Consider the following 23503-nt stretch of genomic DNA (forward strand, 5'->3'; position numbering starts at 1 on the left):
ACACTCATCGGACACATGCCTGTGCCCAGGCCAGCCACCCACGGCAGGGTCTCAGCTGCTGGGAGGAAAAACCGGAAACCCAGTTTGTCCTGCTGTTGAGGTGGTGCCAGGAGGTGGCTTCTACATGGGTGATACCAACAGAGCCAAGAGTTAAAAAATACTGGCTGGCTGCTGGGAATCAGAGACACCACAGTAAATAAAACATAAAAGATTCACAAGAAGGGCATCAGGAGAGAAGCGATGTCTCCACAGCACCGACAGGCCATCAGCACGCTCAACGAGGGTCCTCTTGCACCTCATTTCAACCTCAAGATGAGCCTGGGAGCAAGGGGTATTGGCTTTCAACTATAAACAAGGAAGCCGAGGCTCAGACAGGTAACCGAGCTGGCCACGGTCCCACAGCAAATATGCATCAGAGCTGCAACTGACAGCCAGGTCAGCCTGCCTGCACAGCTCTCTGTCCCTGGGAGCCACCACCAGCCTGACTCCTGATGCGGTGGGCCGTGCACATGCTCAGTAGAGACTGTGGACTTCCGCCACCAACCAGCGTCCTGAGGAACCTTTGCAGAGGAGGCAGCCAACTGTACCAGCACCCCCCATTCTCCCCAATTCCCTCTGGAGTCACCGTGGTGAGGTCATCGCTCCTACAAGAGTCCAGCTTGGGGACTCTGGGTCTGAAGAGCTCCAAGTAAAGGGCTATGTCTCATTCCCACGTGAATCCTCGAGGCCCCTCCAATTCCCATGTGCGTGGCACACTGGCCACACTGAATGCATTCCAGCTGGAGGGAACAGATCCTGAAGGACCCGGAGACCCTGGTGCTTGCGGCCCCCGGGAGGTTCAGATCAGCAAGGCCGGCACCCACGAGATGAGACAAAAAGCTCTCACCGAATGAGTGGTGAGGAAGGTAAAGGTAAGTACAAACCACATTCGAGAGTGGAGCGGGGCTGCTCCCGCCAGGAGGCCCCTGGGTTCAAACTGTTGTGTTCCCTGGGCCGTCCCACGTGCTGAAGTAAGGGCAATACCTGACAGCCAGTTCTGGAAGCTCAGTCCCCCCCGACGCTGCACAGCAGTAGGCAGCTAATGGAAGGCTGAGGCAGATTACAGGCAGGTGTCCGGCTCCCCCAGCACACCCTACTCTAGGTTGGGCTGGACCTGTTTTCTGTGCTGATGTCAACACCTTAATGTCTTAACACATGCACGGCTTATTGCCCAATTAGACTGTGGGGGGGCAGGTCGAGACAGCTGGGAGCATGCCCCAAATCTCCCTCCCAGGGGGCGAGAGGCAACAGGCACCCCCTCCAGGGGACGCCGCTCCGGGACCTCAGCCTGGGACACTGTGAGCACAACACAAGCTCCCCTTGCTGCTCTGATGGGTGCATGGAAGCAGGTCCGAATCCCACATTAGTCCCACCCTAGCAACGCCATCTGGGGGCTTGACCCAAGTCCAGTTAACTGGAAGACTGGGAAGAGCATCACTCCCCATTTCAGCGTGAGTGGGAGAACGAGGGTGTGCATTTAACACACCTTCAAAAAGATGTCCCCAGTCGCTGTAGTCCCTGTGTCCCAACCCTTTTCTTCTTTTGTTCAGAATGTGAATGGAGGTAGGGAGGATGGGAATTGGTCTTTCTGGTATCTGGGCCTAAAGGAGCCAGAACGACGGAAAAGAGAATAAGGCCGGGCTCCCCCAGTACAGGTTCTGGGAAGAGAAGACACGCCTTTCTGTGCTGACCAGCCCAACTGGTTGGGAGGACGGGGCGGGGGGGCCCTGTCCAGGAAGAGGGTGAGCTGTGCCCAGGCCCAAGCAGTTTCTCTTCCTGGGTTCCCTCCCCCACGTGCACACACTGGACCTCACGTGGCTCTGCCAGCTGTTCTGAGGGCACAGCGAGTCTGGGATGCCCAAGCCCTGCACTCTGCAGAGCCAGCAGGTCGAACATGTATGCGACACTGCCTCTGTGTTGCCAAGACAACACCGAGAACCGGGGAACGGTTGCTTGGCAACCCCGCCCTCCAGGCCTCCACCTCCTCTCCCCACTGGCCACAGGCAGCTGCCTTTGAGGCCTTTCTCCTCTGAAGAGAAAAACAACAACCCAGCCATCCCAGATGGTGGCCAAGGGCACATATTTCTAATGGATGCAAACGCAGCAGGAGACCAGGCAAGGAGGGAAGAAGGGTGAGGGACAACAGGCACATGCGGGAGGGCCCGCCACACCCACCTTGCCACCTCCGATGCCCATGCCACAGTTGTTGAGTTTGAGCTCGTGAAGGGTGAAGCAGGCGGAACTCTTGAGCAGGGCCTCGAAGCCTCGAACGCCGTCAGGCCCAAACGCGTTGTCGCTCAGGTCCAGCTCAACCAGCTGCGCCCCGGCTGTGATGAGTCCCTCCCCTAGTGAGGTCTGGGCACAGAAAGGGCTCATCTCAGAATCACAGACACCCACCAGATGTTGCTTCTATGCCAGGACCCCTGCCCTCAGGGGGCACCCAGGCAGAGACACAGACCGTTTCAGTACAGAGGTGTCCCTATTTTATATCCAGGACTGGAAACCCTGAAGAGGGCTCCCAATTCAGGTGGGGCGTGGGGCTTGGTATACATGGGGGTGGTCAAGAAAGGCTTCCTATAGAAGGTGGCATATGAGCTCAGGCTGGATGAGAATCAGTTAACCACAGATGAGGCGATTCCAGCCAACAGTAAAAACACAAACATAAGCAAACAAAAGAACATAAACAAAGACACAGGCGTGAAGCAGCCTACTGTGTGTCTAGGACTCCAGAAGAGGTTGAGGCTGGAAGGAAAGGGAGGAGTCAAATCAGGCAAGCGCCCCGAACACTAGGCCAAGGACTGTGACCCTATAAGCCCGAGAGCAAAGGGCTCTGAGGTGGGTGAGGGACAGAGAGGACACATCCTCCAAGTCTGAGGAGGGCACACTGATGTGCAGAGGGATGCCGGATATGCCGACTGCCCGCCCAGGAGCATGAGACAGTGATCCAGGCAGCAGAGGAGGAAGCTGGCTGGCCAGCGTGGTGGGAGATGGGAGACATGAGCCCCAGGTCACAGGCCTCACAGAGGGAGGAAGACCTGCAGAAGCTGGGCGTTCAGAGGATGTGCAGGAGGGAGGCAGGCACCGCTGAGGCCTCCGGGGTTTCTGGCGGGCACCGGGCAGATGGGTGCCTGTCTCCGAGCCACAGCCCAGGACCGACGTGGCATGGAGACACTGAGCTCTCCTGGGAACCTGCTGGGCTGGGGATACCTACAGTTCCCCAGGAGATGGGTGAGGAGGAGGCTCTACCAGAAACTGGGGGCAGAAACAGGCGGGGCACTCATCATGCACACGGTTCCCAGTGGAGGGCAGGGGGTAGCAAGAGACACCGTCCCTGCCCAGGCCACGGACAGGATAGCTGAGGCAGTTTCCACTGTCTTCCCCACCACTGACTCAGCAACAGAGGGCCATTCTCTGGCTGCCCCAACCTTGGGAGAAGGCCACGCCCCTGCCATCTGGCGCCGAGGACCTCCAGCCCTCCAGCAGTCAGAGTTGCTGAACCCTCTGTGTCTGCTCCACCATCCCTGCATCTCACGCCTTTCCCCGACTCCAAATTCTCTTATCTGCCTTTCTAAGATTCACTCTTGTTGCTGGTAATACGGAGATAAGAATATCTCCTTTAAAGATGGAGAAACTTGGGATGCCTGAGTAACTCAGCTGGTTAAGAGTCTGACTCTTGGTTTCAGCTCAGGTCATGATCTCACCGTTCATAAGTTTGAGCCCGCATCCGGCTCTGGTCTAACGTGCAATTCTCTCTCTCCCTCTTGCTCTCTGCCCACCCGTGTGTCTGTACACACACACACACACACACACACACACACACGCACACACACACACACACACACAGTCTCTCAAAATAAACTTTAAAAAAAATTGAGAAACTTAAATGCTAAAATTCAGGTAAAATAATGCACACAGGGACCCACAGTTCGTATCCAACAAGTATGTTTTCTTCCCTCCCTCTTCTAACTTTTTTTAACTTTTCTTTTTAATGTTTATTTATTTTTGGGAGAGAGCGCGAGCAAGTGCGTAAGGGAGGAGCAGAGGGAGACACACAATCCAAAGCAGGCTCTAGGCTCCGAGCTGTCAGCACAGAGCCTGATGCAGGGCTCGAACTCACAAACCATGAGATCATGACCTGAGCCGAAGTCAGGTCGGACGCTCAACTGACTGAGCCACCCAGGCATCCCAACCTCTTCTAACTTTCAATCCTTTTACATACAAACCTCCAAATGAATTCATGAAATTTATACTCTAAATTCTACCTTCACCTGGTTCTTGTTCACCCTTTGAGGATGGTAACTTAACCGGCTCCTCAATGGCTTCCTCAATCCCCCAACAGAGGAGCCCTCCCTCTGGAGTCCCCATTAGGGCACCTGTCACTTCCTGAATCACCTTTAGTTGTTTACCAGACCAAGGTGCTTTATTATTTTTTAAATATTGACTTATTTCAAGAGAGAAAGAGAGAGAGAGCACACTGTGCACATGAGATCAGGGGAGGGGCAGAGAGAGGATCCCAAGTTGACAGCACAGAGCCCAACTCAGGGCTTGATCTCGCCAACCAGGAGATAATGACCTGAGCTAAAATCAAGAGTTGGACACTTAATCGACTGAGCCACCCAGGTGTCCCATTATTATTATGTAAATTTATTTATTAATATATTTGTTTATAGATCTATGCATTCATTTAAATGTAAACTCTACACCCAACATGGGGCTTGAACTCACGATCCTGAGATCAAGAGTCACACACTCCACTGAGCCAGGTTCCCCCAGAGTGAGGTGCTTTAGAAATGAAGTTGGTACATGGGCACCTCAGGAACCCCTGCATTGACTAGAGGCGCGGAGGACTGAGAAGGCAGCCTGCACAATCAGGGTGAGAGACCCCATAACACAGATGGTCACAACAAATAACTGACCAAGAACCTCACCGTGAAGGCATCTCATGTACTAGGCCCCATGTTACTGAAAGGCGGCCTATTACCAGCCCTGCCTCTTTCCCTTGAGCCCCAGGCAAGCCACGTTCTGCTCAGTGATGCCCCCTCTCACCCCACCCACCGAACCCCAGGCTGGGAACCTGACCCGAGCCAAGCTGAGCCCCAGGAACGGGGAAATGGAAAACAGTGTGGATGGAAGCCACCCATGATGAGAACCAAAGCAAAAACAGTGGTATGGAGAAAGGGAGGGCCCAGGGGGAGATGGGGGGGGCCACAGAAGGGCATGATGGGGAGCACAGGGAAGTGCAAAGCCAAGAGAGGAGTAAGAGCGGAGGGAGTGAGATCTGCGGTGAGGGTGAAACCACGAAGCTCAGGAATGAACCCTGGAATCCCTGGGCGCTGCTGTACCTCCTATCACTAGGCCTCGAGTCTCCATTCTCACCTGTACCCCCACCTGCCCATCAGGACACAAGACAGATGCTGTGGTCCCCTGGCTTCTATTCCAGCATCTTCATCACAGGGTGAAGAAAGTGTGGACAAAAGTGTGAAAAAAAAGCCCTGGGAACTGCTAAAGGGGCTCCTGCGCCCAGGGGAGGGGAGCAGCGGACTGTGCACTTACCAGGGCTGGTGGGATCTCAGACCGCAGTCTCCCTGTGAACATGTCACTCCAGTGGCATCGCTTTGGAAGGAGGAGGAAGAGAAGCATTAGGGGTGCCCCTCAGAGGTGGCCTGCAGGTAGCACCTCACCCTCGTGGACCACTGACAGTTACAATGCTTTTTAATTTTTAATTTGAGTTTCCTCAGCAAAAAGCTGGCCCAGCTCTGGCGGAAGTTGGGGGAACCTGGCGGCCCCCAAAGGCCATACAGGGCTCAGCAGAACTGTCAGGAAAACCTGATTGGCCCAATCCTCTCGTTTTCCAGGAGAGAAACCAGGCTGAGAAGGAAAAGACCGGCCCCAGGCCCAGGGCAGTGGCAGGACCAGGGCCAATATGCCAGACTCCTGGCCCAGTGCTCGTTTCCAACATCAGTCTCCCCATACACTGTGGGTGAAGCAACACATGTCAGGATTTGGGTGGCAGGGGCAGAAAATAAGCAATATAGGATCCAGTAGCCAGGAAGTTACTAATTTTTCAAGGCTTTTTTTTTTTTTTTAAAGTAATCTCTATGCCCAATGGGGGGCTCAAACTCATGACTCTGAGACCAAGAGTCTCATGCTCTACTGACAGGGAGAGCACCAGCCACACACCCTTCAAGGCTCTTTTCAACCCTCTGATCACCTCCAGAAGGTAGCCTTGCTCTGGGGCTGGTGGATCTTGCCCACCTCTCTGCTCCTTGCTCATCTGCCTTTGAAAAAAGGATGAGCAGGACTCAAGCTCAAGAGGGGACAATGCGTCAAACCAGAATTTAATAACGCTATTTTGTTTCCTTTATGGTAAGGAAAAGCACTTTACATTTACAGAAGGGATGTTTGCTTTTACATGACATCAAAGTGAGCTGATTTAAACAAAATATCAGGTAATGGCACCAAGGCGGCGGCTCTATGATAGGCCAGCAGAGTTTAAAAGCTCCAAGCACACAGCCTTACCCTTCAACTCTGGTTGCTATGTCCACCCAAAATATCAACTCAGGCAGCTCCAGCCTTTCCTGGGCCAATCCTGGGAATGATGGAACCCAAAGCAACTTTCCCTTGAAAATCCAGTCCTTGAAATGTCTGAACTAAATGAATCGAACCTTAAGTACTGGGCAAACTGGTTTCCTTAGAATTCTCAAGGCCTCCAGTAAACAAATCAACACCCGCAGGGCCTGGGGGGGCGGGGCTGGGGGGGGGGCAGTCTACATGGGTGGGCTCAGTGAGTCACATCTGAAGACCGGTGCTCAGGGCCAGGACAGGCAGCCACAGCCTGAGCGCCAGAACCCTAACAACTGGCACCTTACCCCGAAGCTTCCCAAACCCATGTCTGATGGGTCAAGGGTCAGCATGGGGATTTGGAGCACAAGGACTAGGTTCCAATTCCATCTTAGCTGACTCCAGGCCTGCCACTCACCCCGCCCAGTCTCTGACCCCTGGGATCCCCTCTTTGGAATGAAGCTTTTGGCCTCAACAATCTCTAAGTGAGCAGTAGTAACCGCAGAGCAGTTATGATGCTGGGCTGTTGTTATCTGGACTCCGATCCCGCCTCACTCCTGAGATGTCTGACCCTGGACCACACTTTTCTCATCTGTCAAGACCTAGCTTATTGCCTGTGTTGCAAGAAGGGTGGTAACATCTTAACTCGAATCAGCACCCCTGCCCAGAACACCCCTGCAACCAGGACCCTGACCCAACCCCGGCTCCCTCCTGCACGCGCAGAGCTGAGATGCTGGGCGGAGCGACTCAAGGCGCTAGGTCTGCACAGGATGACAAGATGCACAAGGCACTCCTGATGGCCAAGCTCTCTCACGACACAAGCCTGCACAAGCCTGGTCACCGAGGCAAACTCACAGGGAAGAAAACCCTTTTACAGAGGAGCCCAGACTCAGAGCAGAGTTTGGTGCAAGGGCACATAACGCAGATAAGGTGGTGGTACCAGGGCTCAAACCCAGACCTCAGATGTCAAAGCACAGCTCGTGTGGCCTCCGGGCCCAGGCCACAGCTCCTCCATTCCTGCCCCTTCACTGGTCGCTGGGGTGGGTTGAGTTCTTTGGCAGGACAGCGTCCCAGCTTATGCTCAGGAAAACAACAGGCACTGGGCCGAAGAGAAGAAACAGCCAACGGCTTGGCTATTAACCTGACCGCCATCTTCCTGAGGAAACAACAGCAAGGCCACCTCACGAACTAGCTCTAGGTCCTCACTGGGCAAACCCGCTCTGCCGGCCCTGGCCCTGCATTCCTTCCCTTCAGAAAGCACAGTGGGGCTGGGAAAGAGCACTGGACTTGAGAGTGTGCCATGTGGCTGGGCTACTTGTCAGCATTAGGATCCTGGGGTGTTTACTCAGCTCCTCTGAGCCTTGGTTCCCTTGACTCACAAAAGGGACCCAGTCTTTATTCCCCAGGGTGCAGTGAGGATTAAATGACATGTGCAGAAGAGCCCAGCACAAGCCTGGTCCCACAGGCACTGAGCACCATTTGCAGTTGGGAAAGTAGGGCTCTCCCTCGTGGCTCTGCAGAGGCTTTAATGTGCTAATAAACAGTAGGATTCCCGGGAATGGAGAGCGTGCAGGGACACCTTCCTGACGTTTTAAACACATGATACCCCAACTCTTCTCACAGAGCATTTTGAAGGACTGGAATTTCATGGGACTCCCCTAAAGTGGGGCTAGGCTCTCTCTGTCCAGTTCCGCTTCTTTCCCCTTTATCTTTCATGGATGTTACTGGATAAACCTGACATTCGTATCTGTTACTGGGGGACCCAAGTGGACATATCATGCAGGGAGAGGGAGGGGCTCTGGCCAGCACCGGGAGGCCAGAGCAACAAGAGGAGCTGTTCATGGTGACTGCCAACAAGGCAGGACCCTAGAAGGGTCTAGACATAGGCAGGGGTTGTGGTGGCCTGAGCGGAAGCTTAGCCCCAACCAGTCTGGGCCTGCTCGCCCTGCAAATCTTACCTTCAACTCTGATTTCTTCTCCAAGGCCTTGGCGATGACTCTGGCTGCCTCCACGCCCACCGTATTGCCCTCCAGGCGCAGAGCCTCTAAGCCATCAAAGTCTTCGATCTCTTTAATCACATCTTTGGCTGGAAGGACCAAAGAACAGAACCTTAGATTCTGGAATCACCAATAACTGAGGCAGAAGAGAGCCCGGCCACTACCTCATCACTCACAATTCCAACAGCCATAGTATGCCTGCTGTGTGCTGGGCCCTGGCTTGCAAAGGAGACTGGACAGGCTCACATTCTACCAGGGAACACGGCTACAAAAACAATTCCTCTGCAGTGAGTGTTAAAGGAGGCAGGTGTATGGAAGGCTTGGGAGACAAAGGAGGAAAGAAACAGGCCGCATAGGGCAAAGGGGCTTGAAGCACTTTATGGGTGGTGTGTGCGGAGGCTCTCTGCATGGGGGGTGTTTTCCAAGCAGGAAAACAGCGTCCAAGTCAGAGGACCAGGGGTACAACCACATGAAGGCTGTCAGTGTCACAGGATTCATGCGTGGGGTGCTCATTACTGTATTGTTTTTGTTATGACGAAAAATCCCAAACAAGCTAAACGCCCATCAGCAGAGAACAGGTTAATTCACTGGGATACATTATACGGTTACGCTGCCGTCATCATGAATGGCGACACAGGTGTTTACCTGACTTGGAAAATACTCATGTTATAGTGGTAAGTGAATAATGAGGTTTTCCACTGGTGTTTGGTCTGACCACACATGTAAAATATTATACCTATTAAAAAATACATACGGGGAGCCTGGGTGGCTCAGTCGGTTAAGCGTCCGACTTTTGATTTCAGCTCAGGTCATGATCTCACGGTTTGTGAGTTCAAGCTCCGCATGGGGCTCTGTGCTGACAGCAAGGAGCCTGCTTGGGATTCTCTCCCCGCCCCCTCGCCCCCCCACCTCCAACTTGCACGTGTGTACACAATCTCTCTCAAAATAAACTTTTTTTTTTTAACGTTTATTTTTTTTTGAGACAGAGAGAGACAGAGCATGAATGGGAGAGGGTCAGAGAGAGGGAGACACAGAATCTGAAACAGGCTCTAGGCTCTGAGTTGTCAGCACAGAGCCTGACGCAGGGCTTGAACTCAGGGACCACCAGATCATGACCTGAGCCGAAGTCGGCCACTTAACAGACTGAGCCACCCAGGCACCCCAAAATGAACTTTTAAAAAATAAATAAAAACAAAAAGATAAAATGTATTCTATCTCTCTCTCTTTCTCTCCCTCCCTCCCCGCCTCCCCGCCCACCCTCTTTTCAAGGTCTAAAAGGATAGAAACCCAATGTTCAAACAGTTTTCTCTACGTGCTGGGATTATGGCTGATTCTATGCTTTTTCCATCATGTGCTTGATAAATTTTTTTTTTTAATCTGCTCAATATATTCTTGATATACCAGGTTATAAAGCAACTTTTAAAGTACCTGTCATTATGATCCCAATTAGTAAACAAGAAAGAACGAACGAAGGAAGGAACTCACCTATGTTTAGAAAAAACACTGGAAAGAAAATGCACCAAAATTAACAGTAGTTGTATCCTGGGCTGTGAGATAATGAAAGGTATGGTTTTTTGCCTTATTTCCATATTTCTGTGTTCTGTAACGAGCATGTATTAAAATTTTACAATCTGAACAAAAACACACTAGATGCACGAGACGAAGCCCATCTAGTCCGGCTGGCACGAGATGCAAAGGGGATGAGGTGGTGGGGTGGAGGTGTGTGTGGGAGAGAAAAGCTGGACCTGACCTCTTAGGTGACAAAGACCAAGACGGGGCTTCAGGAAGGTGGGAAGGAGCTCCCTGAGAAGCTGTCCCAGCGGGGCCTTTGTACCTGCCTCCCTCCCTCGGCCTCCACCCCAGCAGCCAAACTCCCAACCTGCCTGGCAGGTTTCACAGCCCTGGTCTCCTTGCAAATGCCGCCTGCTACAATTTTACACTCTTCTACGTGATTACTTGATTGTTATGTGGAGACTTTACCCCCTTCCTCACTGGGTCCTACTCCCATGGACTGTGCCCCCGAGAGACCAGTGCTTAGCATTCTCTCCCACACCTACTCAAGTAATTACTGTTACATCTACTTCACAGTTGAGTAAGTGGAGACACAGAGAAGGTACTAACTGCCTACTAAGGTCACTCGGCCAGACAGTGGTGGCAGGCATTCATTTTCCTTTTCTCATGTCACGACCAGGAGGGCAGGCCAGGGAAGAGCCTCCCACATTATCTAGAAGGGGACACTGAGGTTTCAAGGAATGAAGCAACTCTGCCCAGTTCAGGAAAACAGCAGAGTTAAAGCTTCAGACTGGTCCTCCAAACTTCTACCCATGTGCTCCTCCCCCATATCCTTGCTTCCTATACAACCAGGGACTTTATGCAGCCCCCCCGGCAGGAAGCCCCTAAGACACCCCCCGCCCCTGGGGGGCCACTGTGGAGCTGCAACTCCGGGTCTCAGCTGCCCAGGCCTCTTCTGCAGCTGGCTCAGAGCACCAGGGCTGAAATAACCTCTCAGCCCCTTGAAAGACCTGCTCAAAAAATGGAGCCCCTCTAACATCCAGGTTAACGAGGAGAATGGAGCGCCGCTCAAGGGAATGTTTATGCAGCCCTTAAGAGTAAGGTGACAGAGCTGTCAGGGCCCCAAGGGAAGACAGACGCCTTATAAGGGACCAAAGTACAGAGATTCATGGGCAGTGTGCAGAAGTTCAGCCCTGGGGAGAGTCACAAGCGCAAAGTGAGCCTGGAAGAAAAAGCACCAACACGGGAAAAGCTGGGACAGGAGAGGGTGATCACCGCTGGGTTGCCTCTCTCACTTGGTTTTCAATCCAAACGGAGTTATACGTAACTTAGCAACGGGTTAGGGATGGGTCCCAACCACCCCTGAAAAACCACCTGTCACCAGGCTGCGCCGCAGGGACCGCCTTTCCTCCACCACTTCACAAAGTACCAAGTTCCATGTGTGTACGACTCGGCCATGTAAAGCAGAAAGTCCTTTCTTTGGTCCTTAAATGACCTACTGGGGAGAGTAAAGAACCTTGTTCCGGTCATCAGTTTCATGGCTTCCTCGTACAGGCCTTTGCCCTCTCTGGACTGTGCCAGCTCACTCCCGGCCAACCTGGAGTGCCTGTCTGGGCCCAGGATTAGGCTGCCAGGCTCCTCTGCACAGCATTCAAGAGCCTCTGCCCTGGCCGCCCTATGGCATCCTGATTTCCTTTCTCCTAAGCCCACCCTGTGTGTCTCAGCTCCTGTGCCTACCTCATGTGGCTCTCCCTGCCTACAGTGCCCTTTCTCCTTCAAGGACAGTTCAACAAACACGACCTCATCCATGGAGACTTCCTGGGCCCTCCTCAACTAGAAGTGACTCCTGTGCCTTGCCTTTCTTTCTAGAACTTGCTGTTCACGTTTCTCAGAGCATGTCTCGCCTTCTGTCCCCTGGCAGTTATTTGAGTACCCCCTTCCCACTCCAGCTTAGGAGCTCCTCAGAAGCTGGGGCTGTAAGCGGGGCCTCCCTGGTGACCTACAAAATGGAAGCAGCATGTCCAGCCTGCACTCATGAAGTGGTTATCTGCACAGATTTCTTTTTTTTTTAAAGCAGGCTTCACGCCCAGCGCCAAGACCAATGGGGGGCTTGAACTCAAGACCCTGAGATCAAGATCTGAGCTGAGATCAAGAGGTGGCCACTTAACTGACTGAGCCACCCAAGTGCCCCGTCTGCATGGATTTTAAGGCTAGACAAACTTGAGTTCTAATCCCGGCTCCATTGCTTATAGCTGCGTCCTTAGGCAAGTCATATCACCGCCTTGGGCTTCAATTTTCCATCTCCAAAATGCAGACGTAAAGCTACCTCAAAGACTTCTGTGAGGATAAACTGAGATATTGCTTGCATGGCACTTAAGACTGCCTGACTAGGCATTCGGTGAAGGGCATTTACTTTACAGCGAGAGAGTGTGCGCATGAGCGAGCAGGAGAGAGTAGCAGAGGGGGAGGGACGGAGAGGGAGAGAGAGGGGCATGGGGAAAATCCTAAGCAGGCTCCACACACAGCACAGAGCCCAACACAGGGACTGATCCCACAACCCTGGGATCGTGACCTGAGCTGAAATCAAGAGTCGGATGCTCAACTGACTGAGCCACCCAGGCACCCCAGTGAATGGCATTTAATAGCAAATTCATGTTTCGTGAACTGAGCTGAATGTCTACTGAGAAACACAGGCACAGGGATTCAGCTGGGTATCAGTTAAAATCCTGGCTCTGTTATTTACCAGCTGTGTGATCTTGGGCAAGTTAGTTCTTCCAAATCTTTTTTCCTTATTTATAAAATGGTAACATTTCTACCTCCCTCCCTCAGGCATGATGCATGACTGAAAGTGATAACAGCACAGGCAGAAACTCTAAATCTTAGGGCCTTTCAGAGATATTCGGAAGATATGCTACCACGTTCCCAGCCACCCAAGGACTCAAGTCGTTTCTAAGCCAGCGCAGAGGAGCAAGCCTGCCTGCACTCCAGGACAACCAGGCAAGTCCAGACCAGTTTCCCTGGTCGGGCCAGAACTTCAAGAGGCCTTACAAGTACTGATGGAGGTGCCTTCACTTCCAGACACCAGGGGATGCAGGGCTGACCGGTGTTAGTGATGATTTGGCCAGGGATGAAAAGACAGGGCCTGAATTCTGATGCCTAGTTCCCTCCAGCCCTGGTTCCTGTACACAGACAAGAACATCCATCCATCCCTCTCCCAAGGGCATTCGGCTACCTGGACTAGACCTCCCAAAAGGGCCTGGATTATTGTTTTAATGCAGCTCCACAAGGGTCTTAGCTCTGGGGAAGGCACCCAGGATTCTCAGACCGGGCTGGGTCCGTGGTGGCAAAGGTCTGAAGTAAGAAGTCATGGGCTATATCCTGGGACTGCTGTCGTGGTCCCTCATTGCTTACTATCCCCTCTAAGATACAGCCCACCTGCCAACCTAAAGCCATCACCAGCAAGGATACCTTCCAAAAATGTGACAACAGGCAGGGAAGTCTGCATGCACTTGTAGGCACATCATCTTTGAGCCTTACTGTGAAATGGGCCCAGTGATATCTCACAGAGCTACCAGGAAAGCGACATGATAATGGAGCTAAACAAGCCCAAGCGTGAGTAAGAGTAAGCGGTCATTCGCACACTCTCTTTCTTCCCCTGGGCCAGCCCAAGCAGAAACTCACCATCTTCCGCAGTGTTGAGTTTGAGGCTCTTGCCCTTGAAACTCAGCTGTCCCCCGGCCACCTGGGTTTTGGCAAGCGTCTCTGCCAGCTTGGCAATGTCTTCAGAGGCCATGCTGGCTACGTTGTCGGGCTCCCCTGGAAATCTGCAAACTGAGCAGGCCGAAGTTACATTAAAAGAGAGAGCTCTCCTAGGGCCCCTGGTTGGGGAGGGCCGGGTAAGAGACAACCCATTTCAGGGGCTTGATCCTACCTCCCCCTGTGCTCTCAGGACTCCAAAAGCTAAACTACTGGAAGAAATGGAAACAGCATTAGGGAAGGAACAATCTTAGGAAAGGTGGAGAAAGTGGCAAGAAAGTAGTAAAATCATGTTTTACCCTCTGAAGAGTTACCATTTCACTTTAGCTTCCCTGCCCAACCGCCCCAGCTGGGACATCAAACATAGCCGTGTGAGCTGCCCATTTCCTGGGTCCCAGTGAATGGCAATCGAGTCCCAGACCGACAGTGGCAAAGAGGCTGCCCCCAACACATACCTGCCTGATCATCTTGGTTGCTCTCTGTTTGAGGGTCCCATTTCTCAAACAGGACTAAGATGGCTAAGGGATCCAGTTCATCCATTCCAGGAAATGCCCCACCACCCTGGCTGGCATGTCTCTGGGGCTGGGGAACAGAGGTCAGCCCACCGCACGTCTGATTTCAACCCTGGCCAGGAGACTGGGGAGCCCATGGTAGCCAGACCTCAGGTTCCTAGGAGACCAGAGGTCTCTACATCATAGCAGCCACCATCACAATAGACCAAAGGCAGAGGTGAAGAAAGGAGCTTCCAGCCTGGAGAACTCAGCAGACTGGCAGAAAGACCCACTCCATTTCCCTAAAGAGGAAATGGCATGCAATCAGGGGGAGACCAAGGAAAACTGATGTGGAGGATAGAACTAGGTGCCTACAGAGACTCCTCATCCAGAACATGTCCTTCCCCAATCTATTCATCCTCGAGATACAACTGTGATGGCTCCCATATCCTCTCTTTCCCCCAGGCTTTCTCTGGGCTCAAAAGGTCTGCTTCCCACTTCCTTCTCCCTACCTTAACCCTTATCACCCTGGTTTGCCTTTTTTATTATTTTAAAGCTCACTTATTTCGAGAAAGAGAGAGCATGAGAGCAAGAGCAGGGGAAGGGCAGAATGAGGGAGAGAGGGAGAGAAGGGGAGGGGGGGGAGAGAGAGAATTCCAAGCAAGTTCCACACTCAGCACAGAGCCCAACGTGGGGCTTAATCTCATCACCACAAGATCACGACCCAAGCCAATATCAAGAATTGGATGCTTGGAGCACCTAGGTGGCTCAGTCGGTTAAGCATCCAACTTTGGCTCAGGTCATGATCTCATGGTTCCTGAGTTCAGGCCCTGAGTCTGGCTCTGTCTGCACTGTGGAGCCTGCTTGGGATTCTCATTCTCTCTCTCTCTCTCTCTCTCTCTCTCTCTCTCTCTGCCCCTCCCCAATGTGCACATAAGCGCGCTGTCTCTCGCAAATAAATTAACTTAAAAAAAAAAAAAAGAACTGAATGCTTAACCTACTGAGCCACCCAGGCGCCCCCTGGTTTGTCTATCTTTATCAATGAGCATGAATTATTCTTCTGGGTAAGAAAGCATCTAATCACTCATTCAACAAACTTTTATTAGTACCACTGTGTTCTGGACGTTGCTCCAGATATCAGGAGCACAACAGTGAATGAAACAAAAATCCTGCCCTCTTAAAACATGTGTTCTAAACAAGATAGTATCTTAAGACAATGACAAGAACAAAAATAAACAGAGAAGGCGGTAAGGTATATTCTGGGGGTTGCAATTTAAAACAGGATGGTTAGAGAAGGTATTATGAGGAAAGAAACAAAGACTTGAAAGACATTAAGGATTGGGCCAGGCAGATATCTGGGGGAAGAGCTTTCTTGCAAAGGGAGTAGCAAATGCAAAGGCTCTTGTTGGGGGTGGGAGGTGGGGGGAGGGAAGGGGAGGGGAGGGGAGGGGAGATCAGAGGAACTGCTGGAGTGCAGAGAGGGAAGGAAAACAAAATCAAGAAATAAGAAAAGAGAATTAACAACAGGCCCAAATCACAGAGCCCATTTAAAGAATGTAGCTTTTTTTTTTTTTTAAAGAAAAGAACAGGGGCGCCTGGGTGGCGCAGTCGGTTAAGTGTCCGACTTCAGCCAGGTCACGATCTCGCGGTCCGGGAGTTCGAGCCCCGCGTCGGGCTCTGGGCTGATGGCTCGGAGCCTGGAGCCTGTTTCCGATTCTGTGTCTCCCTCTCTCTCTGCCCCTCCCCCGTTCGTGCTCTGTCTCTCTCTGTCCCAAAAATAAATAAAAACGTTGAAAAAAAAATTAAAGAAAAAAACATTTTTTTAATGTTTATTTATTTTTGAGAGACAGAGAAAGCGGGAGGGGCAGAGAAAGAGGGAGACACAGAATCCAAAGCAGGCTCCAAGCTCTGAGCTGTCAGCACAGAGCCTGACACGGGGCTCGAACTCGTGCTCCAACCTACCAACTGTGAGATCATGACCTGAGCTGAAGTCCGGCGCTTAACCAACTGAGCCACCCAGGCGCCCCAAGAATGTGGCTTTTAATAGAGCCACTGATAGGTTTCTAGCAGAGAAGGGACAGGCTCTGACAGACGTTTTGACAGCATCACTTATGTGCAACCTACGGCCTGGCATCTAGAAGGTGCTCCAAGAATGAAGACGTGAAACTGAATACAAATTAACCTGAAACCTCACCACCTCTGGCAGTTGTGGGATGGGGCGATTTGAGGCAAGAAAAATGGTGGTGGGGCTCCCGCATAGGTTCCCAGCGGAACACAGAACTTCTCAGCTAGAAAAAGGCTTATTCCTCAGTCCAGTCGGTGCACATATACACCGTCCACTCTAAAGACTGCGAAAGCGAAGCACACAGGGGTGGCTTGATGTGTCCAAGGTCTGCGAAGGGCAGGCGACAGAGCAAAGACAAACAGTAGACACACAAACAGCCTCTCTCCCTTCTGGGCGCGAAAGTCTCAGATTTTCTCAGGTGCACGTCTCTCGCTCTTGCGAAGCGTCAGCAGTGACTCATGTCGATCCCAGGGGCTGCGGCGCCAGTCCAGGCCCTCCGCGGGCGTGGGACTACTGGGAGGCGGCGGCAAGGGAGCGACGCGCGAGTGCGGGCCGCAAATGACAGGCGGGCGGCGCGGGAGCCCCATCCGGGATCCCTGGAGGACGCGCCCCCAGTTGTCACCGACGCCAACAGGAGACGCCGCTGCTGGCAGCTTCGCCAGATGCCCTCTCCAAGCCTCAGTTTCTCCACCTGGGAAAGGGGCCTGCGCCCCCCCCCCCAACACCGCCTCTCTCAGCCCCTCCGCCTTGGCCGTCGACGCGCAGGGGAGAAGGCCGAGAAGAGACCCAGAAGGCGCTCAGGGGAGCCACACCTTCCACGCCCAGCTGCAGGGCCGCGCCGCCCCCCGCCCCCATCCCAGGCAGGTGACGGGGAAAGGCAAGGGACCCCGACCCTTACCGCGAACAGGAGGCGCCGCCGCGTGGGGCGACCTGAGCGCGCGCGTCCGCCCCGCAGGGGCGGGGGCTGATTTAGGGTCCGGGTCAGGTCAGGTCAGGTCGGGGTCGCCGCCCCCGAGCCCAGCGGTCCCGAGGCCCGGCCCGCTCTTTCGTCTGCTCTCCCGGCAGTTCTCGCCACTCCTGTCTCCGACACCACCTGCTCCCCGCACCACCGCGGATGATGGCGGAGGAGGAGGATTTTGAAAGCCGGCAGTTTCTTTCCTTCGATTTGATTTGTTCAAGGCCCAGGCCGGGTTCCCCTTCCCCCGCTCCAGTGGCCTGGCGGGTATGGTAGTCCAGTCCTTCTGCGCGGAGCGCGGCGACCGCCTCAGGAGGGCGCCCGCGAACTACGAGTCCCGTCATGCACCGCGTCCCAGCGCGCCTCCGCTCGGCTCCCTCTGCGCCCTCCCTTTTCGGCTTCTGGCTCTTTCTCCGGGAGGCCACAGGGCGGCGTGTAGCCGCGAGTGCCCAGGGAGACTACAATTCCCGTCGTGCCTTGCGGTCCAGCAGCCTCAGCCCTTCCGGAAAGGATCATGTGCACGTAACTTTATTGACAAAGGCTGGAACTGCCGAAGGCAAGCTGGTAGATCTGTTCTGCAGGAAATAGGTATCCGTTTCCTCAGAGGAAAGCCTCGCCTTTTTTGTCCCGTGAAATCGAGAAGTCATTCGAAACCTTTCACATGAATAACCGCAAATTGTTCGATAATTAAAAAGGGGAAACAATTACCCTATGGTAGAGAAGCTGCGACACCATCTTAACCAAATGGTTCACGTTAACACCAGTAACTGGACAAACTGACATCCGTCGCACACCTGCTGATGTGATGCACCGAGAAGGACACGGCATCACCATCCAGTCATCAGTGCATAAAATTAATCTGATCATGAGAAAGCAGTAGACAAACCCAAACTGAGTTACAGTTGATTCTACAACAGAATAACTGGTCTGTACTCTTGCAAAAATGTCTGTGTCACGAAAGACAGAAACGCTGAGGAACTGTTGCAGATTAAAGGAGACTAAGAAACATGACAACAAAATGCAATCTATGGTCGTGGACTGGATCCCGGGCTGGGGAGGAAGTTACTGCTAAGGGCAAGATGGAGACAATTAGCAACACTTGTAATAGTATTACGATAGATTGTAATAGTATACAATAGATAATAGTATTGTATCAGTGTTACATTTATTGATTCTTATTATTGTGCTGGGTTATGTAAGAGACTGCCCTTGTTCTTGGAAATACATGCTGAAATAATTAGGGGTGTGACATCAGCAACTGACTCGCCAGTGGTTCAAAAAATGTGTATATGCATATAGAGAGTGCAAATGTGGCCAGACGTTCACAATACGCGAATCTGGATGAGGGGTATACGGGGAGTTCTTTGAACACTTTTGCCACTTCTCTGTAGGTTTGAATTTTTTAGGTATCAGAACACAAATAGCTTTTTTATCTTTTCGCAAAGAACATTTTATCCATTATATAAATAACGTGTTTGCTATAAATACTTTAGCCAACATAGAACAGGATAAAGAGAAAAGTAAATATTACCCGAGAAACTCTAGCACCCAGAGATAATCACCATCAACATATGCAGCCTTCTGCAAAGTTACCTCTCACAACTTGGCCCACGCACATGCTTTTGCTTTACCTGCAATTGAAAGTTAAATATATTGTGTGCCAGATCCTTTCACACACAGTTCATTTACTCTTTACAACCACAAAGGAAGCGGGCATCATCGCCACCCCTTCCAGCACAGAGATGAGAAAGCGAGCTCCATACCCTGGTTCGGTTCGCACCACTGCTGAGATGTGGGTCCTCTTTCCATCCTCCCTCTCCTCCGCATACAAGGCCCATATCAAAGGCCACCTCCTCTGGGAGGCTTGTCTACAGCACTCCGTCCAGAATGAGTCACCTTCCTCTGGGCCCCACAGCAAGCTGCAACCCCCCACAGCAGTTGATCTGAAGCTCTAAGGGCTTTTCCCACACAGTTAATAGTATTATTGGCAGCTTCCTCAACCCGCAAGAGCCTTAGGGCAGGTACTCTACCCATCTTGACAGCATCTTTTCCGGGATTAGGCTATCACAGGTGCTTCATTTTCCTCATTTGAACTGGATTCCCATCAGAGTTCCTGGATATTTGCTTAAAATGAGTCACCATTTGGGGCGCCTGGGTGGCTCAGTCGGTTGAGTGTCCGGCTTCAGCTCCGTGAGTTCGAGCCTGGGCTGACAGCTCAGAGCCTGGAGGCTGCTTCCTATTCTGTGTTTCCCTGTCTCTCTGCCCTTCCCCCGTTCATGCTCTGTCTCTCTCTGTCTCAAAAATAAATAAATGTTAAATAAAATAAAATAAAATAAAATAAAATAAAATAAAATAAAATAAAATAAAAAATGAGTCACCATTTGAGAAGGCTGAGATGCTCCCAATTAGGCCTGGTGCTATTCCTGTGCTGATTACAACCAGGGCTGATCAAATCAGTCTGGATTTCCCTTGGGGTGATTTCCCAGCCTCTTTTTTCCAGTTTTACTTCCTGTGGCCTTCCTTGGCCTTCTGACAAAGACTTCCTAAAGGGAAGAGGAAGGTGGAGGTAGAACATCTTAGGTGATCTTTCCTGCCCTCACCTAGCTGATGGATCATAGGATTCTCTGCCCTCCCATGCTCATGCTCTTGCTCTCTCTCTCTCAAAAATAAACATATACACCTAAAAACGATAACAAAATAAAATGGGAAGACGGGCTTAAAAAAGAGGAGGAGGTTACCTGAGGGTTCACAGTGAGTCAGAGGAGTCCAGAGCCATCATTGTTTCCAAACAGCAAATTTCTCACCTCTCCTCTCTCTCCAACTCTCTCTTTCCCTTTCAAGTTATCACCTGAGAGCTAGTTTGTTTTCCAGGCCCAGCAAATGGCATCATAGCCTTTGACAGATGGATAGAGCCATCTTAGGCCACCCCTTTCTTCTTTTCAACAGACAAGAATTGAGAACCAGAGATGTTAAATAACCTGCTCTAATTACACAGTAATTTAGACAAGAGACAGTGGATTCTTTTTTTTTTTTTTTTTTTTTAAATAAACTGTGCCCAACATGGGGCTTGAACTCACGCCCCTGTGATCAAGAGTAGCATGCTCTTGGGCTCAGTCAGTTAAGTGTCTGACTTCAGTTCAGGTCACGATCTCGCTGCTCCGTGAGTTCCAGCCCTGCATCAGACTCTATATTGACAGGTTCAGAGGCTGGAGCCTGCTTCAGATTCTGTCTCTGTCTCTTTGCCCCTCTCCTGCGTTCTCTCTCTCTCTCTCTCTCTCTCTCTCTCTCTCTCTCTCTCTCCCTCCCTCTCTCTCAAATATAAAATAAAACATTAAAAAATTAAAAAAAAAAGTAGCATGCTCTACCAATTGAGACAGCCAGGCACCCCAAGATAAGAGACTGCAGAAGCCAGATTGCTGGGGTCCATTTCAACACACATGCAAAACAAGTCATTTTGTGAGTATGAAGTGGGTATAAGGGGAAGGGGAATGTTTTAGATCTTTCTGTCTCTGTTGTGCAGCTCCCCCCCCCTTTTTTTTAAAGAATGTTTTGAAGAGAAAAGCAGGCTGCCTCTGATTAGTTTGGTTTACTTTAACTGAGTGTTTTAAATTCCACTGTGGAGCCTGAAAACAATCTTAATTGCCAATTGTAAATGGAATAAATAACAATATTTATACTGGTTTCCTGAAGAGCTACCAAGGCTGCAGACTTGCCATTTAGTGAGATCAAAAACAAATGGCTGAATTATGCCAGACATGTGAGGAATGTGGAGAGACATTCCCAAGATCTAACCGGGTGCGGGTGCTCCCAAGACCGCTAGAGAAAGATGGTCCCTCAAGGGTCACCTCCCCTGGTGGGAGGGGTTTGCTAGATCATCTGTTAAAGACCACTCAAACCCCATTCTCCCCTGGGTTCAAGCCCAGGGCTCCCCATCAGAATACATGACCTTTTTAAACTTGGATGACTAACCATAATTAAAATAATTCATTCACCCCCACAAATCCTTATTAAGCATCTACTATGTACCAGGCACCATTCCAGCTCTGGGAATCCAATGGTGAATGAGATAGAAAAGGATTGCATCTGTACGGGAGCTTAAATTTGGGTCTAATGTTTACGGAGATTTTCCTGATACCAAATGCTTTCTGTGGATTATTTTCTCTTTTAAGAATTCTTTTGTTCCAAAATGAAAATAATGTTTTAAATGAACACTGACAGAAAATTTTAAAAAGAGTATAAATGCAAGAGAGTCTTCAGAATAAAGTTAAGGGTGGGGGGTGCCTAGGTGGCTCGGTGAAGCACGGGACTTTGACCCAAGTCATGATCTCATGGTTCATGAGTTTGAGCCCCGCATGGCGTGATATCGAGCCCTGCTTCAGGTGAGCCCCTCTTCTCTCTCTCCCTCTGTCTCCCTCTTTGCCCCTTGTGGGATTCTCTCTCCCTCACTCACTTGTGCCCTCTCTCCCTCAAAAAAAAAAAAAAAAAAAAAAAAAAAAGTTAAGGGGCACCTGACTGACTTAATTGGTAGAGCCTGAGACTCTAAACCTCAACCTCGGGGTTGGGGTGGAACCCCATGTTGGGGGTAGAGTTTATGAAAAAGAAAAGAAAAGAAAAAATTAAAAATTACCTGTTTTTGGGGTGTCTAGGTGGCTCAGTCGGTTAAGCATCTGCCTTCGACAGGTCATGATCTCACGGTTTATGAGTTCGAGTCCCACATCAGGCTCTCTGCTGTCAGCACAGAGCCCACTTTGGATCCTCTGTCCCCCCAACTCCCCGTCCCTCCCCCACTTGTGCGCTTTCTCTCTCTCTCTCTCTCCAAAATAAATAAACATTTTTTTTAATCTTAAAAATATTGTTACCCGTTCTGTTTTAATGTTTATTTATTTATTTTGAGAGAGAATGCTACAGCACAAGCAGGGGAGGGGCAGAGAGAGGAAGAGGGAGGGGGAGAGATAATCCCAAGCATGCTCCATTCTGTCAACACAGGGGCTGGATCTCATGAACTGTGAGATCATGGCCTGAGTCAAAACCAAGAGTGGGATGCTTAATCGACTCAGCCACCAAGGTGCCCGCACCTGTTTTGTTTCGTTTTTAACAAAAATGTTATGTAGATTGTTAGGTGGATGGATGGATGGATGAATAGGTGATAAAGTAACATAGCAAACTGTCAACAATTTAGCATAAACTAGGGCATGTGAGTATTCACTTACAGTCCTTTCAGCAATGTGACCACGTTTTTAATTTTTATTTTTTTAAAGTAGGCTCCATAGCCAGTGCGAAGCCCAATGTGGGGCTTGAACTCACAACCCTGAGATCAACACCCGAACGGAGATGAAGAGTCAGCCACTTAACCGACTGAGCCACCCTGGAGGCCCGTGGCCTTGTTTTATTGCCTGCATTTCATCTCTTGTGTACTAGTCTGGTGGGTAGCCTCTAGGTTCATGGGTCCCTCCCCTTCTCTCTCCCTCTTTTTTTTTTTTTTTAATTTTTTTTTAACGTTTATTTATTTTTTTGAGACAGAGAGAGACAGAGCATGAACAGGGGAGGGTCAGAGAGAGGGAGACACAGAATCTGAAACCGGCTCCAGGCTCTGAGCTGTCAGCACAGAGCCCGACGCGAGGGTCGAACTCATGGACCGCGAGATCATGACCTGAGCTGAAGTCGGCCGCTTAACCGACTGAGCCACCCAGGCGCCCCTCTCTCCCTCTTTTTAAAAATATTTATTTTTGAGAGAGAGCGAGCGAGCATGTGCGCAAGTGGGGGGTGGGCAGAGAGAGGGGGACAGAGGATCCGAAGTGGGCTTTGCACTAATAGCAGTGAACCAGATATGGGGGTCATGGGGGTCGAACTCAGGAACCACGAGATCATGACCTGAGCCAAAGTCGGATGCGTAACCGACTGAGCCACCCAGGATCCCCCGCTTCTCTCTTTTTAAGTCACTCTCATCTCTGAGAATCTGAATTCTATGATTAGTTCCTAGAAGAACATATTACTTAGTTTTAGTCGCACATTTATCAATGTTTTGCATGCAAGCGCTCATTTAATCCTCAGAGTGACCCTATAGGGAAAGTACTCTTATTATCACCGACCTAAGCCTCCAGTTGTACTCCCCTTGCCCCAAGTTAAG

At 51.0% G+C, this 23503-nt stretch overlaps 1 protein-coding gene across 3 annotated transcripts in view; it reads right to left on the reverse strand.

Moving 5' to 3' along the window:
- Positions 1-17617, reverse strand: part of RANGAP1 (Ran GTPase activating protein 1) — a 32377-nt gene extending 14760 nt beyond the window's left edge. The window contains exons 1-5 of one of the 3 annotated variants that reach the window (XM_047866851.1): positions 17320-17617; positions 13791-13940; positions 8559-8686; positions 5593-5652; positions 2215-2394 (exon numbers count right to left, since the gene is read on the reverse strand). In XM_047866851.1, the coding sequence (XP_047722807.1) occupies positions 2215-2394; positions 5593-5652; positions 8559-8686; positions 13791-13902 (480 nt within the window). In that variant the 5' untranslated portion in view covers positions 13903-13940; positions 17320-17617. Of the gene's footprint in view, positions 1-2214; positions 2395-5592; positions 5653-8558; positions 8687-13790; positions 13941-14320; positions 14515-17319 lie in introns of those variants that run through there. The other 2 variants (XM_047866850.1, XM_047866849.1) reach the window with 2 other exon arrangements.
- Between the last annotated feature and the right edge of the window lie 5886 nt (positions 17618-23503).

This window comes from Prionailurus viverrinus, chromosome B4, assembly GCF_022837055.1.
Source record: "Prionailurus viverrinus isolate Anna chromosome B4, UM_Priviv_1.0, whole genome shotgun sequence".
NCBI lineage: Eukaryota > Metazoa > Chordata > Mammalia > Carnivora > Felidae > Prionailurus > Prionailurus viverrinus.